Source organism: Carya illinoinensis, chromosome 7 (assembly GCF_018687715.1).
Source record: "Carya illinoinensis cultivar Pawnee chromosome 7, C.illinoinensisPawnee_v1, whole genome shotgun sequence".
NCBI classification, from domain to species: Eukaryota; Viridiplantae; Streptophyta; class Magnoliopsida; order Fagales; family Juglandaceae; genus Carya; species Carya illinoinensis.
Window position 1 is genome coordinate 42,902,363 of NC_056758.1, and position 23,382 is coordinate 42,925,744.

General features: G+C 33.9%; 2 protein-coding genes across 8 annotated transcripts; one reads left to right on the forward strand and one right to left on the reverse strand.

Moving 5' to 3' along the window:
- The first annotated feature begins 7,777 nt into the window (after positions 1-7,777).
- On the forward strand, positions 7,778-12,227 carry LOC122314854 (adenine phosphoribosyltransferase 5-like). 6 transcript variants are annotated; one of them, XR_006243886.1, is made up of 7 exons: positions 7,778-8,072; positions 8,198-8,308; positions 9,129-9,221; positions 9,735-9,884; positions 9,962-10,051; positions 11,120-11,192; positions 11,914-12,227. XR_006243886.1 is itself a non-coding variant. In XM_043130482.1 (7 exons), exons 1-6 carry the CDS (start codon positions 7,982-7,984, stop codon positions 11,189-11,191), a joined length of 576 nt encoding a protein of 191 aa, XP_042986416.1. In that variant the 5' UTR covers positions 7,779-7,981; the 3' UTR covers position 11,192; positions 11,914-12,227. The 6 variants fall into 6 exon arrangements, 2 of the variants coding, with proteins under 2 accessions (XP_042986416.1, XP_042986414.1); XR_006243885.1 differs by having other exon boundaries at positions 11,977-12,227; XM_043130482.1 differs by having other exon boundaries at positions 7,779-8,072; positions 9,993-10,051.
- A 1,939-nt stretch (positions 12,228-14,166) lies between these two features.
- Positions 14,167-21,655, reverse strand: LOC122314853 (PX domain-containing protein EREL1). Of its 2 annotated transcripts, XM_043130478.1 has the most exons (10): positions 21,098-21,655; positions 20,518-20,628; positions 19,420-19,518; positions 19,132-19,218; positions 17,895-18,003; positions 16,894-17,690; positions 16,000-16,164; positions 15,657-15,899; positions 14,874-15,092; positions 14,167-14,482 (listed from the first exon to the last, which is right to left on the reverse strand). In XM_043130478.1, exons 1-10 carry the CDS (start codon positions 21,185-21,187, stop codon positions 14,234-14,236), a joined length of 2,169 nt encoding a protein of 722 aa, XP_042986412.1. In that variant the 5' UTR covers positions 21,188-21,655; the 3' UTR covers positions 14,167-14,233. The 2 variants fall into 2 exon arrangements, with proteins under 2 accessions (XP_042986412.1, XP_042986413.1); XM_043130479.1 differs by lacking the exon at positions 21,098-21,655 and having other exon boundaries at positions 20,475-20,591.
- Positions 21,656-23,382: the final 1,727 nt, after the last annotated feature.

Here is a 23,382-nt window from a genome sequence, read left to right on the forward strand (position 1 = left end):
AAAAATATTTAAAATGATTAAAAAAGCACATGAAAAAAATACACTTGTGGGAATTCTTTGTCGTCCACTTACAAATTTTAACATGTCAAATGTTAAGGATGAGACAAACTAATTTGTCAATAAAAAGGGTGGTGCACAGCTCATTTTGACTGCATGCACATTTTTATTTTTTTTTGTATTTTTAAAAAATATATCAAAATATTTAAATTTATTTTTTTAATTAATAAATAAAAAATTTATGACCAACAATCACTCTAAAGGGACATGAGAGAGGGCATAGTAATATTTTTCCAGACAGAGGATATTGCTGATGAAAGGTCCTTTCTAAGGCCTCATGCTATATTGAAGTACTTTGCATGCATCTCAATCATGGACTGATTAGCTGTTACTTGTCATTTTATTGATATAATCTTTAAAGGTGATGTTAGGTTGTCCTTTAAAAGTGTTTTTCAAAATTCATTAACAATCAAATTTTTAAAAAAATAAAAATAAAATACATTAAAGATACTTTTGAAGAAAAACAAGCATTTTCCAATCTTTAAAGTGGCGTTGTCTGATGTCAACCATCAATTATCTCCGATATTCATTCACCTTGAGCCGCTATCTGCATCTCAATCTAAGTGACTTTTGCTACGAAGTGACTGACTCGGATCGGATAAAGATATTGAAATACAGCGGAGAAAAGATAGAGAGAGAGAGAGAGAGAGAGAGAGAGGCCAACGAGAATGACTATCTTAATTTTATATACATTAAAAAAGATTAAAAAATAAAAGAGAGAGAGAGAGAGAAGTCTTAAGAAAATGGGGCCTGATTTCTTTCTTTCTTTCTTTTTTTTTATAAGTTCCTAATTGGAGGAGATATTACAATGTAGTGGATAAATAAAGGAAATATAAAACCAAAAGTCACTATCGCGATCACGCTGATCATCGGCTATATAAAAAAAGAGCGTAGATAGGTCTAATTATTATTTGGTGCTATGAGGTTGACGGCCATTACCTTATTTAAATGGAAATATCATGCGCTCTACACAGACGTGGCCCCAAATCTTACAAGGATCTAATTTCATATCAACCACACAATCCAAAAAGCACCACTGCAGTATCAGTCTGGATGGTTAGACACTTATGCTGTGACCCTGCCTATTTTTATCAGGATACGTCTTTCTTCTGCACCCTTAGATTCTACTAAATTTTTTATTTTACATAAAACTTTAAAATATTATATTTTAATATTATTATTATTTTTAAATTTTAAAAAATTAAATTATTTATTATATTTTATAAGAAAATATAAAAAAATTATATTAATAAAATAAAAATTTTAAAACTCGTCATCTTCCCCAATCCTAACCTTAAATATTTGGTTATTTAGTTACATAGAAAATACGTGATTAGGCTTTTTTTTGTAATTCTTTACACTACACATTATTTATGTAGTATAATTTAATTTAAAAATAAATTTTTAAATTTAAATTTTATTAAATAAATAGTGTATAGTGTAAAGTTATTTAAATAATCTTATTTATTTTTACTCACTTGACTTCAGACACAATAATATGATTTTTAGGAACTGTTTGAATTGAAAAATCATCTATTTTTATTTCATATCATAATTATAACTTTATACAAAATATAATAAACAATTCAAAATTTTTAAATTATAAAACAATAATGATATTAAAAAAATATTATAACAATTTTTTTAAAATTTTAACTTTTGTATAAAATTATTTCATCTCATCTTATTATTCAAACAACCCTTAACATTTTATCCTGCCCAACTTTTTGTTTAAATAAAGAGTAATGTATACACTATATTTTTATATTATTATATAAAATATGATATTTTTATTAATAAAAAATTATTTAATAGTAATAAATATATTCCATTTTACATAATAAAATAAAATAATAATGTAAGGAATAAAATCTTGCATAAATAAATGATAAAAGTGCCTAAAGTTACACTGTGTATATTAATTTTAGAATTTTATTACATACAAGTAAAATCGCATGAAAAAATTTACGTATAAGTAGTAATTTACGTACTAATACTAATTCCTTCATATTTAAAATTTAAATTAACATTATTTTTAATAAAATTTAGTTTTTGACCAATCACATTAAATTAGTATACATATTAGTATATAATTGTACTTATAATTAGATTTTTTCTTAATTTTATAATTATTTTTCTGAGATGAGAAAGGCAACAAATAGTATTTACAAATGGCAAAATTTTTATTGTAAACGGTTCTGCGTATTGATTCTATTTAATATAATTGATAAAAAATTAAATTTTAATGAAAATAATATCAATTTTAATTTTAAATATAAAAAAAGTAATATTTATACAGTAAAACTTAAAAAAGGGGGGTAATTTTTTTTTTGTTACGTTGGAGTTAAAACTGTTGATCTTTGGCACGTAAAACGGAAAAGATAGGCGTGGGCACATAAGATTGATCCGCTTATCTTTTTCTTTGACCTTGCGTGTAGATTTATGAAAAGGCCAAGATCTCGCGTCCATGCTGTTTTGTTTTTCCTTTTTTTGTAATGTTCACAAATCACAAACGTCGAATTGAACGGTCGAGATCATAAAGTTCGAGGGTCGATCTGTGCCGTTCAACAGGAACGTACACAGAGCAGACGACCTCATAAAAAAAGGGATAGAAACTTGGGATATCGTAATCTAAGAGATGTGAGATGTGGTGGTCTATCCAAACTCCAAAGCTCTTAATGATCGTGTTATCATGTTTTCCTTGGTACAACTCGCGTGCGTGTGAACAGTAACATTGTACCTTGTGATTTTATTTTGTGGGACCACGGCAATCCATTGTGCTCCTGCTTCCTCCACGTGCTCCTCGCCTCGTTTGTTAAACACATGCCTCTCCAATCTCATTTACAAACAACTACCCCCAATAATATCCCTTCTAGGCTTCTACAGCTGCATTTGTGTCATTCCTCCTCAATAATTCATTCCTTCTTTAAAAAATAATAATAATAATAATAATAATTTAATTAAAAATAAGATTTATATATCTTTATTAATATTTCTTCTATATTAACGCGATATAACATTTTTAAATATACGAATTTTGGGAATTGCATAATTATTAATTATATTTAGTATTATTATATTTATATATTATAAAAAATAATTAAAATGAAAAAAAACTACACAACACAACAATTAACAAATGTGAAACTCGTTGGCAGGGTAGAGCACTTATTCCTCTCAAATGAGAAATATTTTAATTATATAAAATTAATTATATAAATTAACATAATTTAATATCATTTGTCTGATTCTAAAAATAATTTTATTATAAAATAGATTTAATATATTAAATAAAATCATATTAATTTATAAAATTATTTTTATATGATATTTTTTAGATGTAACAGTACGCTTTCAAATTCAAGCAAGTCGTTGAATGGGTTGAGCAGTGTTGCGGTGTTTCTACCAACCAACCAACAACAAAATTGAACAAGATACGGAGCGTGCTTTGAAAGCTTCACGCCTGATACTTTTGATAGGTTTTTGCATGCGTTGGAACCATGACGTTGGCCGTATCCAACTGCCGGGCCCGCGATATTAAACACAGGCCTAGATATTGTGTCGAATAATATACACATAAAACTAAATTTTTTTTTTATTATATTATATACAACACAATAAACGACAAGATCATAGATTGCCAATCTCGACGCGTGTCGCATTCCCACTGACCACTCGCTGCTTAAGTCTTTCATCATGCCACGTGAACGGCCCACTAGACAGCTCCCGTTCAGATTGGGCAATGCCACGTCATAAATGCAAAGACGAGGGACCACCCTTGGGAGTTGGGACCACCACCAAACTCCAAATCTCTAAAATCTTCTGCTACTGGATTCTCTGCCAACCAGTAGCCGTCAATTTATTCTAAATGACGAGAATGCCACTACCTCGTTGTTCTCAAAAGTATTGGATGGAGGCAGGAACTAGATGAACTCGATCTTATACTAGTTTAACCTAATATGGGCGCTGATGTTGATGGTAGCCGTCGAATCACCGTTGATCTAAAAAAGCCGGACGGTGTTGTTCTTTGGACGAAATATTCTGCGAAATATAGAATAAATGCCTGTTTTGATCGGTTAGACTGGTTAGATACACTAAACAGTGAAAAGGCATGTACAAGTCAGACATTCTACAGCAGGATCAATTTTTCCATAAATAAAATAAAAGATAAAATAAACGACAGCGGGATTGACGTGTGTGCTGACTGCTGTTCCTACTTCGAAACGCCCGCGCGTGTCTCAACCGTTGACATTCCACCGATGGAGAAGGTTTTGTTAGTATCTATTTATAATTGTTCGTGAATTTTTATTTATTTTTAATCAAAAGGCAGTACTGGACGTATAATTTAAAATTGATATTTTGTGCATGTGTAACGTAGTTACAAGTATTAAATGTATAAATTTTACACAATTTTTTTATAAAAAAATAGATTTCAGTATTAAAATATGAGTTTGTCACACTTTTCACATAGGTTTCACCTTTTATAAAATATCTAAATCTATACGTTCAGGATTTGTATATAATATTATTTATCTTTGTACATATCTCATTGAGAAATACTTTAGTTACAAAAAAATATATATAAATGTAAATCTATAAATTGACATGGTTTGATATAATACGTTAAATTGTAAAGTAGATTTAACAGATCACATAAAATCACATTAATTTATAAATTTATTTATGTGTACTCTATTTGTGTATGTAGCACTTTTCCATCTCTTTTACGGTCCGGTTAATAATGCCTTGTTGAATTAAAAGACAATGGTTGATTTAAAGTTTATATATAGTTATATATCATCAAAATATGTATAGTTTATATATAGTTATAACAGGAAATCATTTCTTCGGATCTTTTGGAAAAAATCAAAGCAAAGCTTCAAGGATGGAAAACCAAAATCCTATCGCAAACGTAAAAAGCTATCCTAGTCAGAGCCATGGCCAATACTATTCCCTCTTATGTCATGTCCACCTCCTTTATTCAAAAATCTCTATAGATAAAAAATGGATGATCTATTCCGTAGATTCTGGTGGGGTTACAATGAACAAGACAAGCGTAAATTTACTCCAAAATTTTGGAAAACTATTTGCACTCCAAAATCTTTGGGAGGTTTTGGCCTAAAAAAATATGTTTGCTTTAAATTCAGCTCTTGTTATGCAGTTTGCATGGAACTTAATCAATGGGGCTTCCAGTTTATGGAAATAAGCAATTTAAAAAATTTATTCTAGGACCAACTTGTTCTTTGAAGCCATCTCCAAACCTTCGAATTCATTGTTTTGGAAATGTCTTCTCAATCAAAAAGAATTTATGAGAACCAGTATTTACTTTCAAATTAAAAATGGTGTCAACACTAACGTATGGGATGATCCTTGGATCCCCTCCATACCATCTGTCAAGCCTCTTCCAAATCCCTTATATTCTGGTTATGAGCAAAATACCAAAGTGGCCAAGTTGACCCTTGAAAATCCCAAGAGGTGGAATACATTTCTCATTGACATACTCTTCATGGAACATATATCTAAAGAAATTCAAAAAATTCTGTTGACAACATACAGCTTCCATTATTCTCCTAACAAAATTAGATGGCTTCACAATTTATTATGAAATTTATTTGTCAGATCAGTCTATGCTAAGTTGGTAAGTGAGGACTTCCCTCCCACTTCCACTTTCAATTGGAAAGGTTTATGGAAAATTAAGCTGCAAGACCATTTTAAATTACTTATTTGGAAAATTTGCCATTACCTTCTTCCAACCATGGTTTTAATTAGTTATGTCATTCCCCTTGAATAGGAGCTCATCAAATGTTATTTTATACAAAATTGAGCCTGAAGATCTCTCCCTGTTTACAAGCAAATCTATCTCTAATTGGATTAGAATCATCTTCAATCCATCGAAAGTTAACATCCCAAAGGAAGAGCATCATTCCTTTTAGAACTTTGCCACCATTGTTATGAACACTTAGGAACAAATTGGAGCACAATCAATACATTCCCTCCCTTAGGTCCTATATAGAATCAGTTCAAAGTATTTTTCAACAACACTCCAGAGCTTGATCATTGGAAAGAGAAAATGAAGATATGTATCTAGTTGGGTTTCATCTCAAATTTTTTTTTTTTTATGTTGTAGTCAAGCATCGAGGAAATATATCAGCAGCAATATTTGTGAAAGATACAAGTGAAATTGTGTTTGCAAAAATTGAACTCTCATGCAGTTGTAGCTCAAACTTAAGAGAAGCATCAGTGGCATTAACGAGCATTAAAGAATAAACTACTCTAAACCTGGAAAGTATTATTCTACAAGGAAATTCAAATGTTACAATCAAAACAATTTCTCACTCCGCTATCAAAGATTGGATCTTGAGCCCTATAGTTAGCAATATCAAACATCTTTTAAATTCATTATTGGAATGGAAAAGTGAGGAAAATTCATATATCTTAAAATTGATGTGCGTACAATCTGGAGTAATGGGTAGTGGCAATGCAAGCATTTGATAATATCCCTCTAATCAAATTTCCTCATTCTTTATTGCAATTTCTCAGTGAAAAAGATCTACCCTTATCTGTATAATTTTGGGTTTGAACAATGTATCCTATGGTATTAGCTATATATATATATATATATATATGAAGTTTCTTGAAAAAAGAGAGAGAGAGAGAGAGAGAGAGATTATGGTAGTTTTAGATGTACTATAGGGAAGAGAGATGATTCTTGATGGTATAGGTGGTGAGTGATAAAACAATGTCATATTTTAATAATGAATTGGATAGGGATTGATTTCGAGTTACAAAGGTGACAGTGATAATAATAACAAAAACTGATGCGTTGTAACTGTTTTAACTACTATGATTGACATTAATAATTTTTTATGTAATGATGAGTTGCATAATGAATACAATCTACGACATAATAATAAAATCAAAAGAAAATAATTGGAGAATAAGTTACAAAAGGTGATTGTTGTGGACCACAACAACAGTGACCATACGAGATGTTTGAAATTACCTTAATAAGTTAAAAAAAATGATATGGATATAATTATTTTATAATTTTTACAAAATAATATGTAGATGACTATTTTATAGATAATTGATAAACAAATGTTATAAAAATAAACATAGAAACTGATGTAATTTTAATTATCTGCTTGATTTATGTTCTTTTTTTTTATAATTTGTTATGAAAATTTTTTTAATAAAAAATTATTTATAAATATATTTTTTATAATGTTTTTTGTTGACTATTTAATAAAAATATGATTATTTCTTAACTTCGCGAGAATTTTATTGAATTTAATAGACTTAAATATAAAAATATAATAGTTGTCAATCAATAAATGTAATAAATATATGCAAATTAAGCAAAAAAATATATATTTATCGTCTACACACTAAATATTATACATAATTTTTTATTTTATTTTTTATTAAATATCTGGTATATGATTAATTGATAAAGAGAAAAATTAAATTAATTTAAGAAGAATAAAATTGAAAAAACTTTTAAAATTATTATTTTTTTAAAAAATATGTGTAAGATATGAAAATTATGAGCATTAATCAATTAAGCTCAACTAAGCGCAATGGCTTTCGTAGGGAAGGGAGAGAACAGGGAGTGATCAAGTGTGTCTTACACGCGCTTTAGATCGCGTTGTGATGCAACAACCTCAATCGATTTCAGTATACGCAAAGCTCTGGTTCGGACAACATATTAAAGCACTCACAGGTGACATGGAGAGAAGCGAGAATTTCATCCTGCAACCCAGTTTTGGAGGGAAAAACCTAAAAGCTGCTATTCAACGAGGTCGAGTAGCTGAGTGAGAGAGAGAAAATTCAAGAAAATCTTTGCTGATTCTATCGGAAATCTTTTAGAAGCCCCATACGCCATTGAAGAGAGGGAAATCCGTGAGAGAGGGAGAGATTGATCATGTTTGCTGCTGAGAATGGACTTAGAGGAGACCCAAGGCTTCAAGCCATCTCCGAAGCCATTCGAGTTGTTCCTCACTTTCCAAAGCCAGGTTCAATGTTTTCTTCTGCGTTTTCTGTTTCCGTTTGTTTTTTTAGATGTTTGCTTCTACTTATCTTGCTTTGTTAGCTCTCAGCGACTGCATGTAATTTTTACCTATAATTTTCTTTTGTGTAGGAATAATGTTTCAAGATATAACGACGTTGTTGCTGGATCCCAAGGCGTTCAAGGATACGGTGGATATTTTCGTTGATCGCTACAGAGACATGGGCATCTCCGTTGTTGCTGGTTCTCTCTCTCTCTCACTCTCTCCCTAAAATTATTACCCCAATTTTTACTAAATTTTAGTACCAGAAGTTCTTTATACCGCACTTGTTTCCCCTCCACTGATGTCTCAAATTCATATATCATCCAAGTACTGGTTTCTGCGCCTAGCAAACTCTGGAAGCGTAGTACCTTTTTTTAAAAAAAATTAGTTGAGTAGATCTCGACAACCTCTTAATTTGCCGCTGCTGGTTGGGACCAAAGTGCCAGAGTCCTTGCTAAGCAAATTGCAGGTCTATCTAGGCGTGTCCAAAGTGATGCTTTGGCTACTGTGGTATCGAAGGCACAATTGGAAAGATAACTTGGATAGGATTTTGACTAGTTTTTATTTGCCTAATGGATTCCTCACTTTATCTTGTCCGCGTCACGTAATGTTGATTTTATCACTAAAATAATCATAGGGGCAAGGGTGAATTCGATCGACATGTTTTAAGTTACTTATGTGCCCTTTTTACGTTTGCTCTGCATTCGGGCGTTGTCGAAACCTGAATAAGACAGAACTTGTAGATGCTTAAGTCACCTCAGAGGTAATCTGTGCTAGAAACAATTAAGCTCTCCACCTGGGCCGACCGTCACTCGAGTTTCCTTGTCCTGGAGGGCGTTCTAAAGGGAACTTGTTATTTAAGGGCCATAGAATCATCTAGGTTTTTTTGTGGTTGACAAGGGGAATTAGATACAGAAGATTTCAGAAATACAAAATGATAGCATTTAGATCAGATTTCTGTAGTAGTGATTGTTTCTTTGCTTTATCTGCATGGTTCTTATCTTTGCAAATTATTTGTAGGTGTCGAAGCGAGGGGATTCATGTTTGGTCCCTCCATTGCCCTAGCTATTGGTGCAAAGTTTGTTCCTCTACGTAAACCTCGAAAGTTGCCAGGTAAGCTGAATGAAAATGGTGCTTCTAAGCTATCTTTTTATTATTTGTTGAAAACTAGAAACAGTAACTCTTCAATGGTGCTGCTACCTTTGGTAGATCTAGCTGGATGTTACTAATACTCCTTTTAGGGCCACATATTGCTTCTGTACGGAGCACGTAAAATTTGTTGAACTGGCATAGTGACTGTACCCGGAAAAAGTGGCTAATTAAGAAGAGACCGAGTGAATAAAGCACCATTTCAATTTGTAGATTGGAAAAGGACACCTAGTCAACATAATGTTTGGTGACGAACTCAGACTACTTTCTCTCTCTCTCTCTACCTTACATACGCGCACACTCACCTGGCAACTCGGACAGCTAGATTAGAAACCTTACTGATTCTTGTTTGCCGAAGACAATGTCTGGGTTGTTTAGTTATTATAACTAATGGTTTAATATATATTTTGGATAAGCATTCATGGGCTTCACAGAATGTATTTCATTACTCTAATTTCCGACATTGCGCTTAAAAAGGTGAAGTGATATCTGAAGCTTATGTCCTGGAGTATGGAACGGATTGTCTGGAAATGCATGTTGGGGCTGTTCAGCCTGGCGAACGTTCATTGATAATCGATGATTTGGTAGCTACAGGCGGGACTTTATCAGCGGCAATAAGACTTTTAGGTGAGTTATTTTTAAGCATTACATTTTCTAGTTTATTGTATTCTCTTCTACTGGTTCAGTAGGTAACTCGTAATTAGTTTATGGAATGCAAATATGCTGTTTATCTAGAACGTGTGGGGGCTGAAGTGGTTGAATGTGCATGCGTTGTTGGGTTGCCTGAGGCGAAGGTAATGCTTTAACCCCTATATCTTAACTGGTGGTTCTTTTACTTGTTGGTCTCTTAGTAGTTCATCGTATCTTCTTATTTGTCAATAGCTTATTCTTTAATATTGAATGACATGTTAAATTAGATGTCTCTGTGATTGTTAATTTGCATATGGAACTGTTGGATGACACAGTGATGAATAGCATGTAAAGCCATTGATTACAAAGTTTATGATATGCTACCTATCAAGAAAAACTACCTTTGAAAAGTATAAAATGTCAACATTTTATGAATTATGTTTGAATTCAAAGCTTGACTGTTCGATTTCCCATGCCTTGTGTATGTTTCGGTTGAGTCCTGGATCAATCTAACATTGTTGCCAGACACTTTGAAAGTGTATGAGTACTTGTTTAAAAATTAATATATGATCTTAAGTGTATGTTTGGTTATTAAACAAAATTCCTGATCTTGAATTTTCTTTATTGGTGGAAACAGCAGACTGATGTGAGATTTACTTGATAAATCTGATTAGGCAAACTATTTTATTGAGAATGATTTAGATATGGGCAAAAGGTGAAAGGACCTCCCGGCCGAGGGCTTGTATACCCCCGAGATTAGTCGGGTTATTGTTCTCAGACCCCCGGAGCCAATAAAAGAAGGGGCAAAAAGTGAAAGGAATAAAAGATGTTTGCACCCTTTTCCAGCAAAATATAAGAAGAGAATTGTACTTTCTATGAATTTCCAATAAATTTACACTCTTGACAATATGTTATGTCTATATCTTGACATGTTCTCTCTTTGGGTGAGGGGTTATGGTAGCAAAGGTTTCAACTTCAAAGGGTCCACAAAGTTGGACGACTTTGCTTCTAGGAAAGTATTGTTTAATATGCATGGAGCACTGTCTTTCATGTTTACAGATTTTTGTGTCTAACCTAGATGCATCGCGTTGCCTGCATTCATGCTCTACACTTGTTTCTCATTCAATGTTACCATAGTTGTATGATATATTTCCTGTTCCTCCCTGGCCAAAATATTGTTAGATATGGATATTTGGAACTGAGATGCTCTTTCACAACCCCATACCTTTCAGGGACAACGCAGGCTTAATGGGACCCCACTCTATATACTTGTGGAGCCACGTGAAATAGAAAATTGTTATTAAGGTACACCATATTCTGAAGTCAAAATCTCGTACTGAGAAAATAAATACATGGGCAATGGATGATCATTTCTGTTCCTCACTTTTTAAGAAAGTGCACAGATTATTTCCTGTCTTAATCTTATTTGGCTCTTGTTTCAACTATGCATATAAATTAATTAAATTCATTTCCAGTTGTGTTGCTCGGTAATATGAGAAAGTCCTGCACTGCATTTACGTGCCTACACTATTACCACAGGATATTGATTTTCTTCACAACAATTGATTTTCTTTACAAAATAATTCTATATGTTGTCACTTTTGCGTATTCTTTTTGTGCACTCTACTGATGTGATTGGTTGTGTATTAAAAAAAAATTGATGTAGTCAATCACATTAGTGGAGTGTGTAAGAAATATGCAAAAATAATTATATGTATCATTATTATTTTTTTTCATCTATGTGGCAGTCCATGGTTTTGGGATGTAGCCACGGGTGGTATTCCTCTGCTGAGTGTTAACAATAAAATTGGAGTGACTTAATCTTTCAAACAAAATCTCATGTGGATAGTAAATATATTTTTTATTTGAAGTGATTATTTGCATTACAAAATAATTTCTGGATTGTGTCGTAAGTTAATGTCTGCTATGTCAGATTTATGGATATTGTCTTGTAGTCGAAACCTCTGATCCATATGATAACGACTCATAGACAACTAAATTAAATTAGTGACCTTTATTTCTTCAGAGCTGAATTGTCGCATTTCCAATTTGGCGACACGATGAGTTGTTTCGATTTATTCACATGCAGATCTGTGGGCTTGATTCTGCTTGGGCTGACTTATAGGAAAGATGATGCTTGAGCAAACACATGATGAGTTTCTACCGAGTTTTGGCGGAATTCCATCATTTCTTGGATCAATTTGTATAATTTCTTTATGAGATGTGCCATCTTCCGTAGGCTGTTTTGTGCGATTTATAGTTTTGGAACAAGCCTCTGGTTGAAGAATTGTTGCCCCGTGATGTTTGATTTGTTCTTTTTAAGTCATTTTTAGTGCCCCATTTTAGCGAGTCTTCAATTTTATGCCCATGTCTTGAGTTGTGGGATGGGAGGTTAAAGGCATTTTCTTTTGCTTGCGTTAGGCTTTTGCAAATGCTCCGTATCTGTCTCCCAAATCAACCTGTCTTTTCCCCATTTGGTTCACCTGCCCAGCAAGGCACCCAAAAGGAGAGAACATAGCGAAAGATTAGCCTTTGTGAAAAGAGCAACCAATGGGCTATGACTCAAATATAACTTGAAATGATATAATAAAGGTTTCTGTATCCAACGGATGTCTACAATATATAATCTAATGTAAATTCGTATTTGGATTGTACTCCAAATCTAGTTCATGTTAATTCAGACGAAGGTAATATGGGACTGTTAAGCCCGTCAGATCCATCTATGCCATCTTATGGCAGTTGGATGTTGGAGTTTTTACAAGTTCAAGACCCTCAACATGGCATGTGCTCCAAAAAAAATCTTCGCACGGCTTAAACCAAAGGACAAGTAACACGTCAGTTCTCTTAGGTCACATTCTGTACAGTCATAAATGAACAAGATTCTTAAAGAGGAATTTTATTTGTATTTACCGTTTAGGGATTGGATGTGCAGTCTTTTATAAAAAAAAAAAAATATTATTTTAAGAGGAATATTTTAGTAATTTTAAAAAATTTTAAAAGATAAAATTATCTATGTTGCAGTTTTCATTTGCAAAGTGTATATAGGGTTGCTCATCCTTAAAAGGCTTCAATGATTCTAATATAAAACCGACACATTTCTAGAGGGACTTTGTTTTTTCTCAGAGATTCTTAGCAATGGATTTGTTCCAACTTCTATTGATTTCTCCTTTCATACTTTTATGTCACCTGGGTCCACAGAACTCCATTGCTCGAGCAAGCAGGGAAAAGTCATCGGTAAGATCCAAGTACCGCTCTAACGAGGAGAATTCATTGGCTTTGCATCTTGTTGATTCAACTCTCTGTGAAGCTTCCCATTTTTCTGTAAGCCCATATACTCAACAAATGGCAGAGCAAATGGAATCTCCTCTGCCCCACCCACATACTCAACATTCCCCCCTCACTGTTCCCGAACCAATAAGACAGTTTTTTACCTTCGACCCCACCCAGAAAGCCTTGTGAAGCTTCCAAATCCTCCAACCCAGATAAGTTAGCATAGACACTCGTCTGCCTTTCCTAGGTCACGAAGGTCTTGAATTGCAATGTCAGCACGAGCCCCCAAAGTAGAGTCTTTGAAGCCCTGAGACCCCATGCTCTCGCATATTACTCCATTTACAAAGAAATAACAGCAACATCCTCAAGAATGAGAACTCTCTCTAGAAATTACATCATCTCAAAATTGAAAAAAGAATATCACCTTATGAATCCTTCTAGATCTGTTTTGATGAAAAAATCAAAGTTTAAACCAAATCATCCGATTCCAAAAAAATTATCCGAATCTCACCTTTGGGGGTTTAACTGTATGGGTTGCTAAACTCTGTCGTCCACTCGACCACAAACAGCGACAATCCATGTATGAATGATGATTTAGCAGGGATCCTTGCAATGGGTTTGATTTAGTCGAGTAGATGCTTCAAGCGACGGTCCGTGAGAGAGAGAGAGAGCTAGGGTTTTTGATGGACAAAGAAAGTGAAAGTGAAAAATGGGCTTTTGCTTAGACGGGCTACGGTTTCGAGTGATTTTCGGCCGACGGCTAGTGGGTTGGACCCACATCTAATTTCAACCGGCAATTTATCAGGTGGGTTTTGTGGGTCTGTCGGGCGGGCCGGGTCCATCAACTTGTTTGCACAGGCCTAAATTTGACACTTTTTTTTTTTAACTCTACATGCACTGAACTTCCATCTTTGTTTTACATAATTGTGTTTGTGGAAACACAAAATTTTGTAACCGTTACATTAGTGTGACAAACTGTCTGTATAAAACAACGGACCATTGACCGGAGTGGCATCCAAACAGAGAGTACATTTCTCAAAAGGGTAAAAAGAAAATTACAATGGTACACCCCCATTTTATGTTTCTACAGATGTATTTACTACGTTTTTTTCTGAAGGGGCCTCATCTTGCTTAGACATGTCATCCATTTTGAGAACACGGCGTATAATAAAATTCACCTGTTTTCTTAATCTAGCGTTATCGATGAAGATATCTGCTAGCATCTTCCTTAACTCATCATCCATCGTCCTTGTCTCATCATTCATGCCATGAATTTCACCAACACCAGAAGCAGCGGTTTCATTTGTTTCAGTCAAGTGTTGCGCCTGTAAAATTTCCAAGAAAACGTCCGTGTAAGGTAAAGTTGAGAAAGACATGGTAGGAAATATTTTACATCCATAACACAGGCATGTTGCATCAATTCTATACATGAAGACTACACATGATAAACCATATCTCGATAAATCGATCAGCTTTGGATACACGTTGAATATGGAGAAGGCTTAAAACAAAAGAGTAATGCTACAATTGTAGAGTGCGCGTGGTACAATTGCTTTGAAAAAGAGTATGATCTACTATTAAAAAATTATTATTTTTTTCATGTGAGTCCCGTATTTACTCACTTTTTTCAAAGGGATTATTGGCCTCCACGACTGCAAATATCATTTCTTAAAAATAAAATGTGAAAACTCCAATACTAAAATATATAATACGTACCTCTGCAAGTAGGAGGCCAATCTGATCATCGGTTGTTGTTAACAAATGTAAAGCGTCTGCCAGTGATGAAGAATCCTCAACAAAGTCATGTCCATCCTCCTTGATTAAATTGATGCTGCACTTTTGTAGCCGACTGATAAGACTATTGCATTCATGCAGCAGGTTTTCCCTTGCAGTTTTGGCATGCTCTCTCATTTGTCTTTCCTGTTGAATGAGTTTCTAACAGAAAAAAATAAAAATAAAAACATGGTATAATTTTCATTGTACTCTTTGATTATCTTCATGACATATAAAAATTATAACAGCTCCGTTCATGTCAGTCCTAGACTTTGGAGCATGAATGTAGGCTCCAAAAGGGAAAAAAAGAAAAGGAGAGGATCATGGAGATTAACTTGAGCCCTTGGTGAGTCATGCTAATGGGAGACACACTGCAGAGTATACTAACCAATTAAAGGAAAACTTGTCATAGGAAGCAATCATTTCCGTTGTGTTCATCATTACCCTAAGCACCCATAACTCCTACACTATGCACATTTGCATAAAACCCCATGACCACGCAAATTTAAAATACACACACATATTTATCTATCAGCCATGTATCCAGCTGTGTTAAGAGTTATGTCAGATACTTGTCAGACACTGAACACACCAGGAGGTTTATGAATATCCATGTCGAAGAATTAATTATGTCCCTTTTATTTGGCCTCCTGATATGTCCAGATCAATCAAGCAGCACCATGTCAAAATAATAAACTCATACATTGCAGCAGATAAAAAAACTACCTCAGCTTCACACTTTTCCTTCTGTGTTTGACTAAGTTCCCGCTTCAATTCTGTTTGGGAATTTCGGAGAGATTTGACTTCTTTAACAAGAATTTTAATATCTGCTTTTGATTTTGCTTCTAGCTCTTCATATCGCTTCAACAAATTTTCATGCTGCTCTTTACTAGCATCCAACTCCTGCAGCAGCACATCTTTCTCCTCAACAGGATATTCTTTTCTCGACTCTGTATGTGACTTTTCATTCTGGTAACATTCCACATATCATCAGCGAAATAATAATAATAATAATAATAAGGGAAAGATGTAAATTGAAGAGGAGAAAAGCAGCATTAAGATATATAACCTGTTCGTGCTTCAATTTCAACTCCATTTCCATTGACTTTCGCCGGAGTTCCTCCATATCCCACTGCATTTGAGTAACTCTTTCCCTCTCAATCAAGAGTGCTTGCTGAAGGTTTTCTTTACTTTTCTGTTTAGAAGTTTCCAGTTCAACTTCCAAATCCTTCACCTGAGTAGATTCAATCTGTTATGGTAATGGACTGGCATCCAAGCAATATTCAATGATTTAATGGGTCTACAAGCAGGAAGTTCTGAACGGTAAATGATCTGTCAATTTTACACACCTTTACCAATAAAAAAAAATTCATTGGCAGCAGCCATTATGTTCTCCCATGAAAATAAAATCCACTATAAGTACAACGCATAATCGAGTGTAATTAATCCATACTTCAAATTAGCAAATATGAGCAAGGTGTATCTCAGTATTAGTCCTATCATACAAGCCACTCAAATGTAAGTTGGCATGTGGTGGGTGGGTGTAAGGTATTGAAACTCAATAGTTCTGGAATTTAAAAGAAAAAAACTCACACCATAGAATGAATACAGTAGATAAAAAGATTTTTTAAAGAGTAGAACTACTTGAGTTACTTTTTCTTTTCGGTAAGCTTGCTTTATTGATAATCTAAAATGGGTGCTACCTAAAGTACATAGAAAGTATACACACCTCAGAAGAAAAAGTTTATTTACAAGAGTTCTTTTTCAGGGCAAAGGGAATTCAAACAGCAAACAAGTAAGAGGATTAAACTTTTATCAGTACACTACGATTTAATTGGTGTATGATTAAACTAGAAATGATAATGAAGTTTTTTTAGTGGGCAGATAATGGAAGTTTATTTATAGGTCAAAGCTAACCAGTAAGTCTGAACACTTCACATCCAGATAGCATGATCAAATTTACCTTTGTTGCAAGATAATCTTTTGAGGCCATTTCTTGATGTAATCTTGCTATAAGGTCCTCCATGTCTGTTTTTGCAGTGACTAATCTTCTCTGCATTGTGAAAAGAACTCTGTTCAATTTATGGCGCTGATCCAATGGAAGAACTAATTGAGCATCGCCTGAAAACTGAAAGTCTGCACTGCCAAGAATCTCTGTGGTACTGGAACACTCGGCACCACCAGGAAGGTCAAACGATCCGTCACCAGATGAGTTTGGAATTCCAGAATTAGACATTTCACTACCTCTCAGAGAACTTACATCACTTCCAAAACTCTCATTTGAGAGCTTGCGAGCATGACCAAGTACCTTACCATGCTCTTGCCCGGAGAAAAGTTCTGTCCCATTCCCAACCAAAAACGAAGCTTTAGAAGCATTTCCATTATACTTATCCTTTTCTATAACATTGTTGAGATGCCTGTCATTCATTTTATGCCTAGGAAGGCCTTCCAACTGCTCAAGAATAGTCTGGCCAATAAACAGTCCCTCGTCTATATTGGACAGGCCATATTTCACTAGCTTTTCTAGTGAATCTTCATCCAACGATAGATCCTCAAAACCAATTTCAGAATTATCATCCCTTCCTAGCCGTGGGGTTCCAAGCTCAGATGTCTCGTATGCTGTATCACTGCCATAATCTGTTGTGATTGATGAGCTACCAGCAACAGCTGAGCTTGAATGGGGTGGTAATTCAAATGAAGAAACTGTGCTATTGGAAGCAGGGCTTGCTTCTGAAGTTTGCTGATTTACATCTTGGAATGCTGAAATGCATTATAACATGGAATGAAATGTTTTAACTCTTGGTAATTCCAATAACAAAACAAATTATTATTTGCTGAAAGATACAAAGATTTCAATTAAATATCCCCAAACCAGAGTGTTATTTTTTTGGTATCAATACAAACATAGATATTGCACAACCAAAAAACTATTTAGGTACACCTTGAAGCTAGAAAGGTACATACAAAACCTGGCAGCAGCTTCTAGTTCAAGAAAGGATGCCACTGCAACACTTCTTGATAAATCAATGTCAGACAACAACTTTGTCAACCACTCTTCCAAAGAGCACCTTCGCTGTAACGAAAGCAAGTCTTTTGAGAATACTAATCACTGTGTATTATTTAAAAAACAATGCCTTTTATCTTACACATCAAACTTCATGAATTTTCAATTAAACTTTTTAAGTGAACAAAATCCAACCTCAAATTCAAAGTTTCAAATATTGTTCAGATGGCACTAAAACATAAACTGGTCTATTCCACCATAACAGCATTCAGAATTTTAAAAAGCACAGACCGTACTCAAAATCAATTCGCAACATGTAATTGAAAGAGCCCAATAGAGCACTTTTTTATGGACAAAAATTAAGCTTGAAATGTTTTTTTTTTTTTAATATATATATATTGGCACCAGGTGTTCAAAAACAGCGTCCTGAATAATCCTGGGGGTGCACAGACCCTCGGCAAAGAGTTTCCTGCAAGCGAGCTTTAAGAAAATATAAGAGCTAGCAAACAAGTAACATGTCTTTTATTATAAGTGTCACGTAGCACATATTCATTCTGGAAGGCCCTAGCTACACTGCTGCTGCAGTTTTGTTGTTGTTTAACCCCAAAGGGTCCAAGTGGTAAAGGCCTTGGTCTTGGGGTATCACTCCTCTCAAGGTTGAAAGTTCAAAACCTCATGGGTGCAAACAATCCTTTGGGGCCACACCCCCTGGTGAAAAGCCAGCGATTTAATTAGTTCCGTATAAGAAAACTTCTGAGGGTGCGGTGCACGGGACCGGGACCGGGGTTTACTTTACAAAGAAGGGTCCTACTTGGAGAGGCTCCCCGACATCAAAAAAATAAAAATAGGATTGCTTCTGGTCCCTTGTTAAAAATAAAATAAAATAAAAAATAAAAAATAAAAAGAAGAAGAAGAAGAAGAAGAGGCGACGAGCGATGAACCTTAATTGGTGTGCTTAAACTAGCAGGATTGCTGGGTTTATATTCATTGTATCAACTTCTAATCACAATTTCAGTAGCTCTAAGAGCTATTTATAAGTTTCTCATCAGCCTTTTAGTCATGAAAAGAATTTATAAGTTCCTCTGTGTATCAAATAATAAAATGCTTCTAGCAGTGATTTTTGAGGAATAAGTGGCCTATACAAATTGACTGTACAGCTAATGCAACATAGTTAATAAGTAAAGAACACACTGGTACCTCTTCTAACAGAGCCCGGGTTTTCAGCCGCAACAGTCCCTTGGGAGGAGCTGGTGGGAGGTTCTTCTTGGGAAATGCCTTTCTAAGCTGCAAAAGACAACCAAGAAGGAGATAAGAACATTGTACAATTAGTAATTATTGAAATGAGAACTCATAAGGCCTCTCTTTTTTTTCACCATAAAACACTCAAAAGAATAACCAAGTTTACACAATCTGGTTCAAATTCCGAAATGACATGGAAAATGAAGTTCGTATGTACCAAACTGGTAAGAAAATGAACAAGCTTACCACACTAAATAACTTCAAAAAATCATTAAACCTTCTTAATATGCCACGTGTTGTCGTATTCCCTTCTGGGGATTGTACACCAACCTGAACCCTGTAGAACTGCCCCTTAAAAATGTTAAAACCAAACATGTAGAGTGAAAAAAAAAACAATGAAAGCCCATGAAACTGACAAGTCAGCTCGAAATATAATCAAATGTTAAAACAGAGCTCTGGATCATAAGTTTGATACTTAAATGAACATAAGAACATTCTATGAAATTCAAATCACTATCAAATTGGGGGAGCATCTGTTTAATTCTCATGAAGAAAGCAAGAATACAACAAGAAAACTAGCAACATATAACAATACAGTTATTTTATTTTATTTTATTTTATGATAAGCACCAACAGAGGATTTTTAATAAATATCAATGAAATTTTATCTGAAAAGAGGAGATACCTTATATAATTTTTTTTTTTTTTGATAAGTCAGAGATACCTTAAATAATGATCAATGAATACTTTCAAATCAAGCTGATAAGGGATTTTTATAACTAGCAATGTGAATCATATCTAGCATTTCTTCATCTTTACGCATTATGTTAATGCTTGTCAACTGTGTTAATTTTTGTAAGCCTGTTTCATTCAATTTTGGACTCCAGAATTATAAGATATATATTTTTTTTTGATAAGTAAGATATACAAAAAGTTCCATAAGAGATGGCTTGACCGTGAATAAGGAATGCTCATTTTCTAGTAGAAAGCCTGAAACACATTATAAAATCACAAAATATGAAAGCCAATTGCCTTAGGGCCAAGTGGCACGCAAACCCCCCCCCCCCCCCCCCCCCCCCCCAAAAAAAAAAAAAAAGTATGAGGTGATGGTTGAGGTCAGGATTTCAAACCTGTTTGATGTGTAAACTTAACATTCAAAACAAAATTGTATATATCCAAGCATTGTCATTTTTTATTAGTAAATATCAGAGCACAACGCAATTGAGTATCCATTGTGAGGGAAATTAACATTCATTCATTCAAATAAAATCCTTGAATATGTTATAAAAACAGCATCTAACCCTGAGCATAGACAAACACTGAAGAGTCATTTAATTTGAATACCACTACAGGTTCTGAATCTCTTGATTTTGGACGGACAACCCAGGAAGGTATAGTGACACAGTAACTCCATCCTGTGCGGGGATCATGTGGCCACACAGTGTCCCGCCCTTTCTGCACGATGAATATGAACTTTAGAGACAGAAACGATATTAAAAGAATTAAAATATAATTTGAAAAGATCACTACAATTCAGCCATGCAGGAGTGAAAACTGAATTAGCTGAAGAGTTATGACACTTCAAATACCATTCATTTACATTGAAAAAAAAAACCTAATTAGAAATTGATGAACTTGATGAGCTCCATTTTTGCAGTTCAATTCACTTTTAAAAAATTTGGAAGTTCAAATCGAGCCGAGTAATCGAGGAGCTCTAGATTTTCATAATTCTGTGCTGAAAACCTATTTTATTTCAATGCTTATGGATTACCCCAAGTGGCGGATGAACTCAAAATTCCAACTCATACAAACCGAACCAATAAAATCAAATTCATCTTAAGTCCCAAAGTTCTCCGATTAAGCAACAATAGCAAGCTATATTAAAAACACTTAAAAATAAATAGAAAAGAACAGAAAAAGATACCCATTTTCTCGGAGGAGGACTCCAATCCATCCCCAGAGGCAGCGGAGAAGTGCCATCGTGCCTGTGCTTCGGAGGACTGCGTCCCTGCATCCTCCGATCGCTCTCTATCCCTCGGTCTACAATTATCTTTTCTCTCGCACGAATTGAGGTTGATCTTTCTAGAAATTTCTCTGAAGGAATCTAAATTAGATAATTTTCAATCATACTCTCTCTCTCTCTCTCTCTCTCATTAGGGTATTGGTGATCGGATCGGATCGGATCGGACGCAACAGAAATAAGAGCAGGGAAGATACAGGTGGAGTCCGAACAGTTTCATTAAGTACAGTGCTGTCAGGTGCAATCCGACGGCGCTCGTCGACCGGTGAATGGCTGAATTGCCAAGCCAAGGTAACGTGGCTAAGCGGACGGAGCCTTTAGCACAGTTTTGTCACCTGCTTGGATTCTGCCTCTTGAGTCTTTTCTTCGGGTTGGAGTCTACTGAACCGCAAAAATAAAAAATAAAAAATAAAAATAAAAATCTCACCTAACAATCTTCTCTTGCAAATTGCTTCGATCTTGACGGCAACGCTAAAGAGAAAGAGAGAGGCCAATTAACCACTGGCGTTGCCCCAAAAAAGAAGGGCTCGATAAGGCTAAAGAGACTGCATTTATTTGCTTTGGGCCATTAGGAATGTGGGCTTGGCCCATGCTTCTGGATCTTGCAGTTAATGGGGCCGCTAGTTAGTGACCCATCAAATTCAATATAATGTGATCCGAGTGGTCTGTTTTGGGTGTTTGTGTTTTGAAAAAGGTTGTTTCTTCAAGTTCAAGGTACCACTGAATAAGTTGATTTGATAAAATCATGCGTATCAAGATACTCTATTAATTATTGTGATTTTGGGAATTCTGGAGGAGGTTAAGTGGCAATTATATTCTATTCACCTTTTACCTTTATAAGTTTTCTTTTAAAAAGATGAATATTATTTGAAATAAATTATTTTACATTTTGAATCTTACAATATGATTAAAAAAAATTAAGATTTTGTTTGGTTATATAAGATAAGATAAAAGTTAAAAGTTAAATAAAATATTATTATAATATTATTTTTTATTTTTAAATTATAATATTTTAAATTATGTATTATATTTTATGTTAGAATTTAACAAAATATAATAATTATATGAGATTAAATAATTTGATTTATGTAACCAAACGAAAACTCTCAAAAGTTAAAAGCGGTAACAACAATTTGAATGTCTTGTATTGGGTTTAGTTTGCGTCGAATTGAGTTCAAAATGTGACAGTCAGTCATAACTCAACCAAAATAATCAAACGAATTAATATTCTCAATTTGACTTTTAAGGTTCACTAAGTGATATAAATATTTATCATCTTAATTTATACTATCTTTTCATCATCTTATGATATGGCTTTAGATGATTAAAAATTATTTATTATATTTTATTTATAAATTTATTATTTAATGTCATATCATAAGATAATATAAAGATGATAAAAATTAAAATGATGAATAAATTTTTTCTGAAAAAATGGATAAATACGTTTCGATCTTAACAAGACAATAAAGATGACAAGTTTCCAGAACTTGAGCCAATGGGCTTGACCTTGCAGCACTCTCACCTGCCATGATTGGGGTAAAATGTTCTTCCGATCATATATATTTGGGAAGAAATAGCAATATATTAACATAAATAATTAATGCAAACGGTGGGGATCAGGAAGCTGGCTCGTGAATGCAGCTTATGCAAAGCGAAAAAATAAAAATAAAAAGATTCTAATAAGTTGGGTCAGTCGTCTCAACTTTCTTAATTGGCATGATCATTAAATTGATGAGAAGTAAATTTCAGTATTCAAATTATATTCTAACATTTTCTCACATTGAACAGATTTCCAGGCAAGGCAGCCAAACAGACCACCGCTATATCACATAAATACAAGGGTACGTTGGCTCTAAAGCCACAGTTGGAGTCTCCCTAGTTATTTTATGTTTTATTTTATGTTTTATTTTATTTTTTATAGTTATTTTTTAGTATTTTAAAATATATTTTAAATTTTTTTATAATATTATTAAAAAATACTTACTTAATCATATCATCATTAAGTAATAATAATAATAATAATAATAATAATAATAATAATAATAATAATAAAACAAAAAAGTTGCAATGATAACTCCTATCAGAGCTACGAGCAGAAAGAGTAGTATTTTCTTGAATACAATTAACAAAAGCGATTCGGGCCAGTGTTACCTATAAGGGATGAAAATCGAAGACCAATAAGAAGT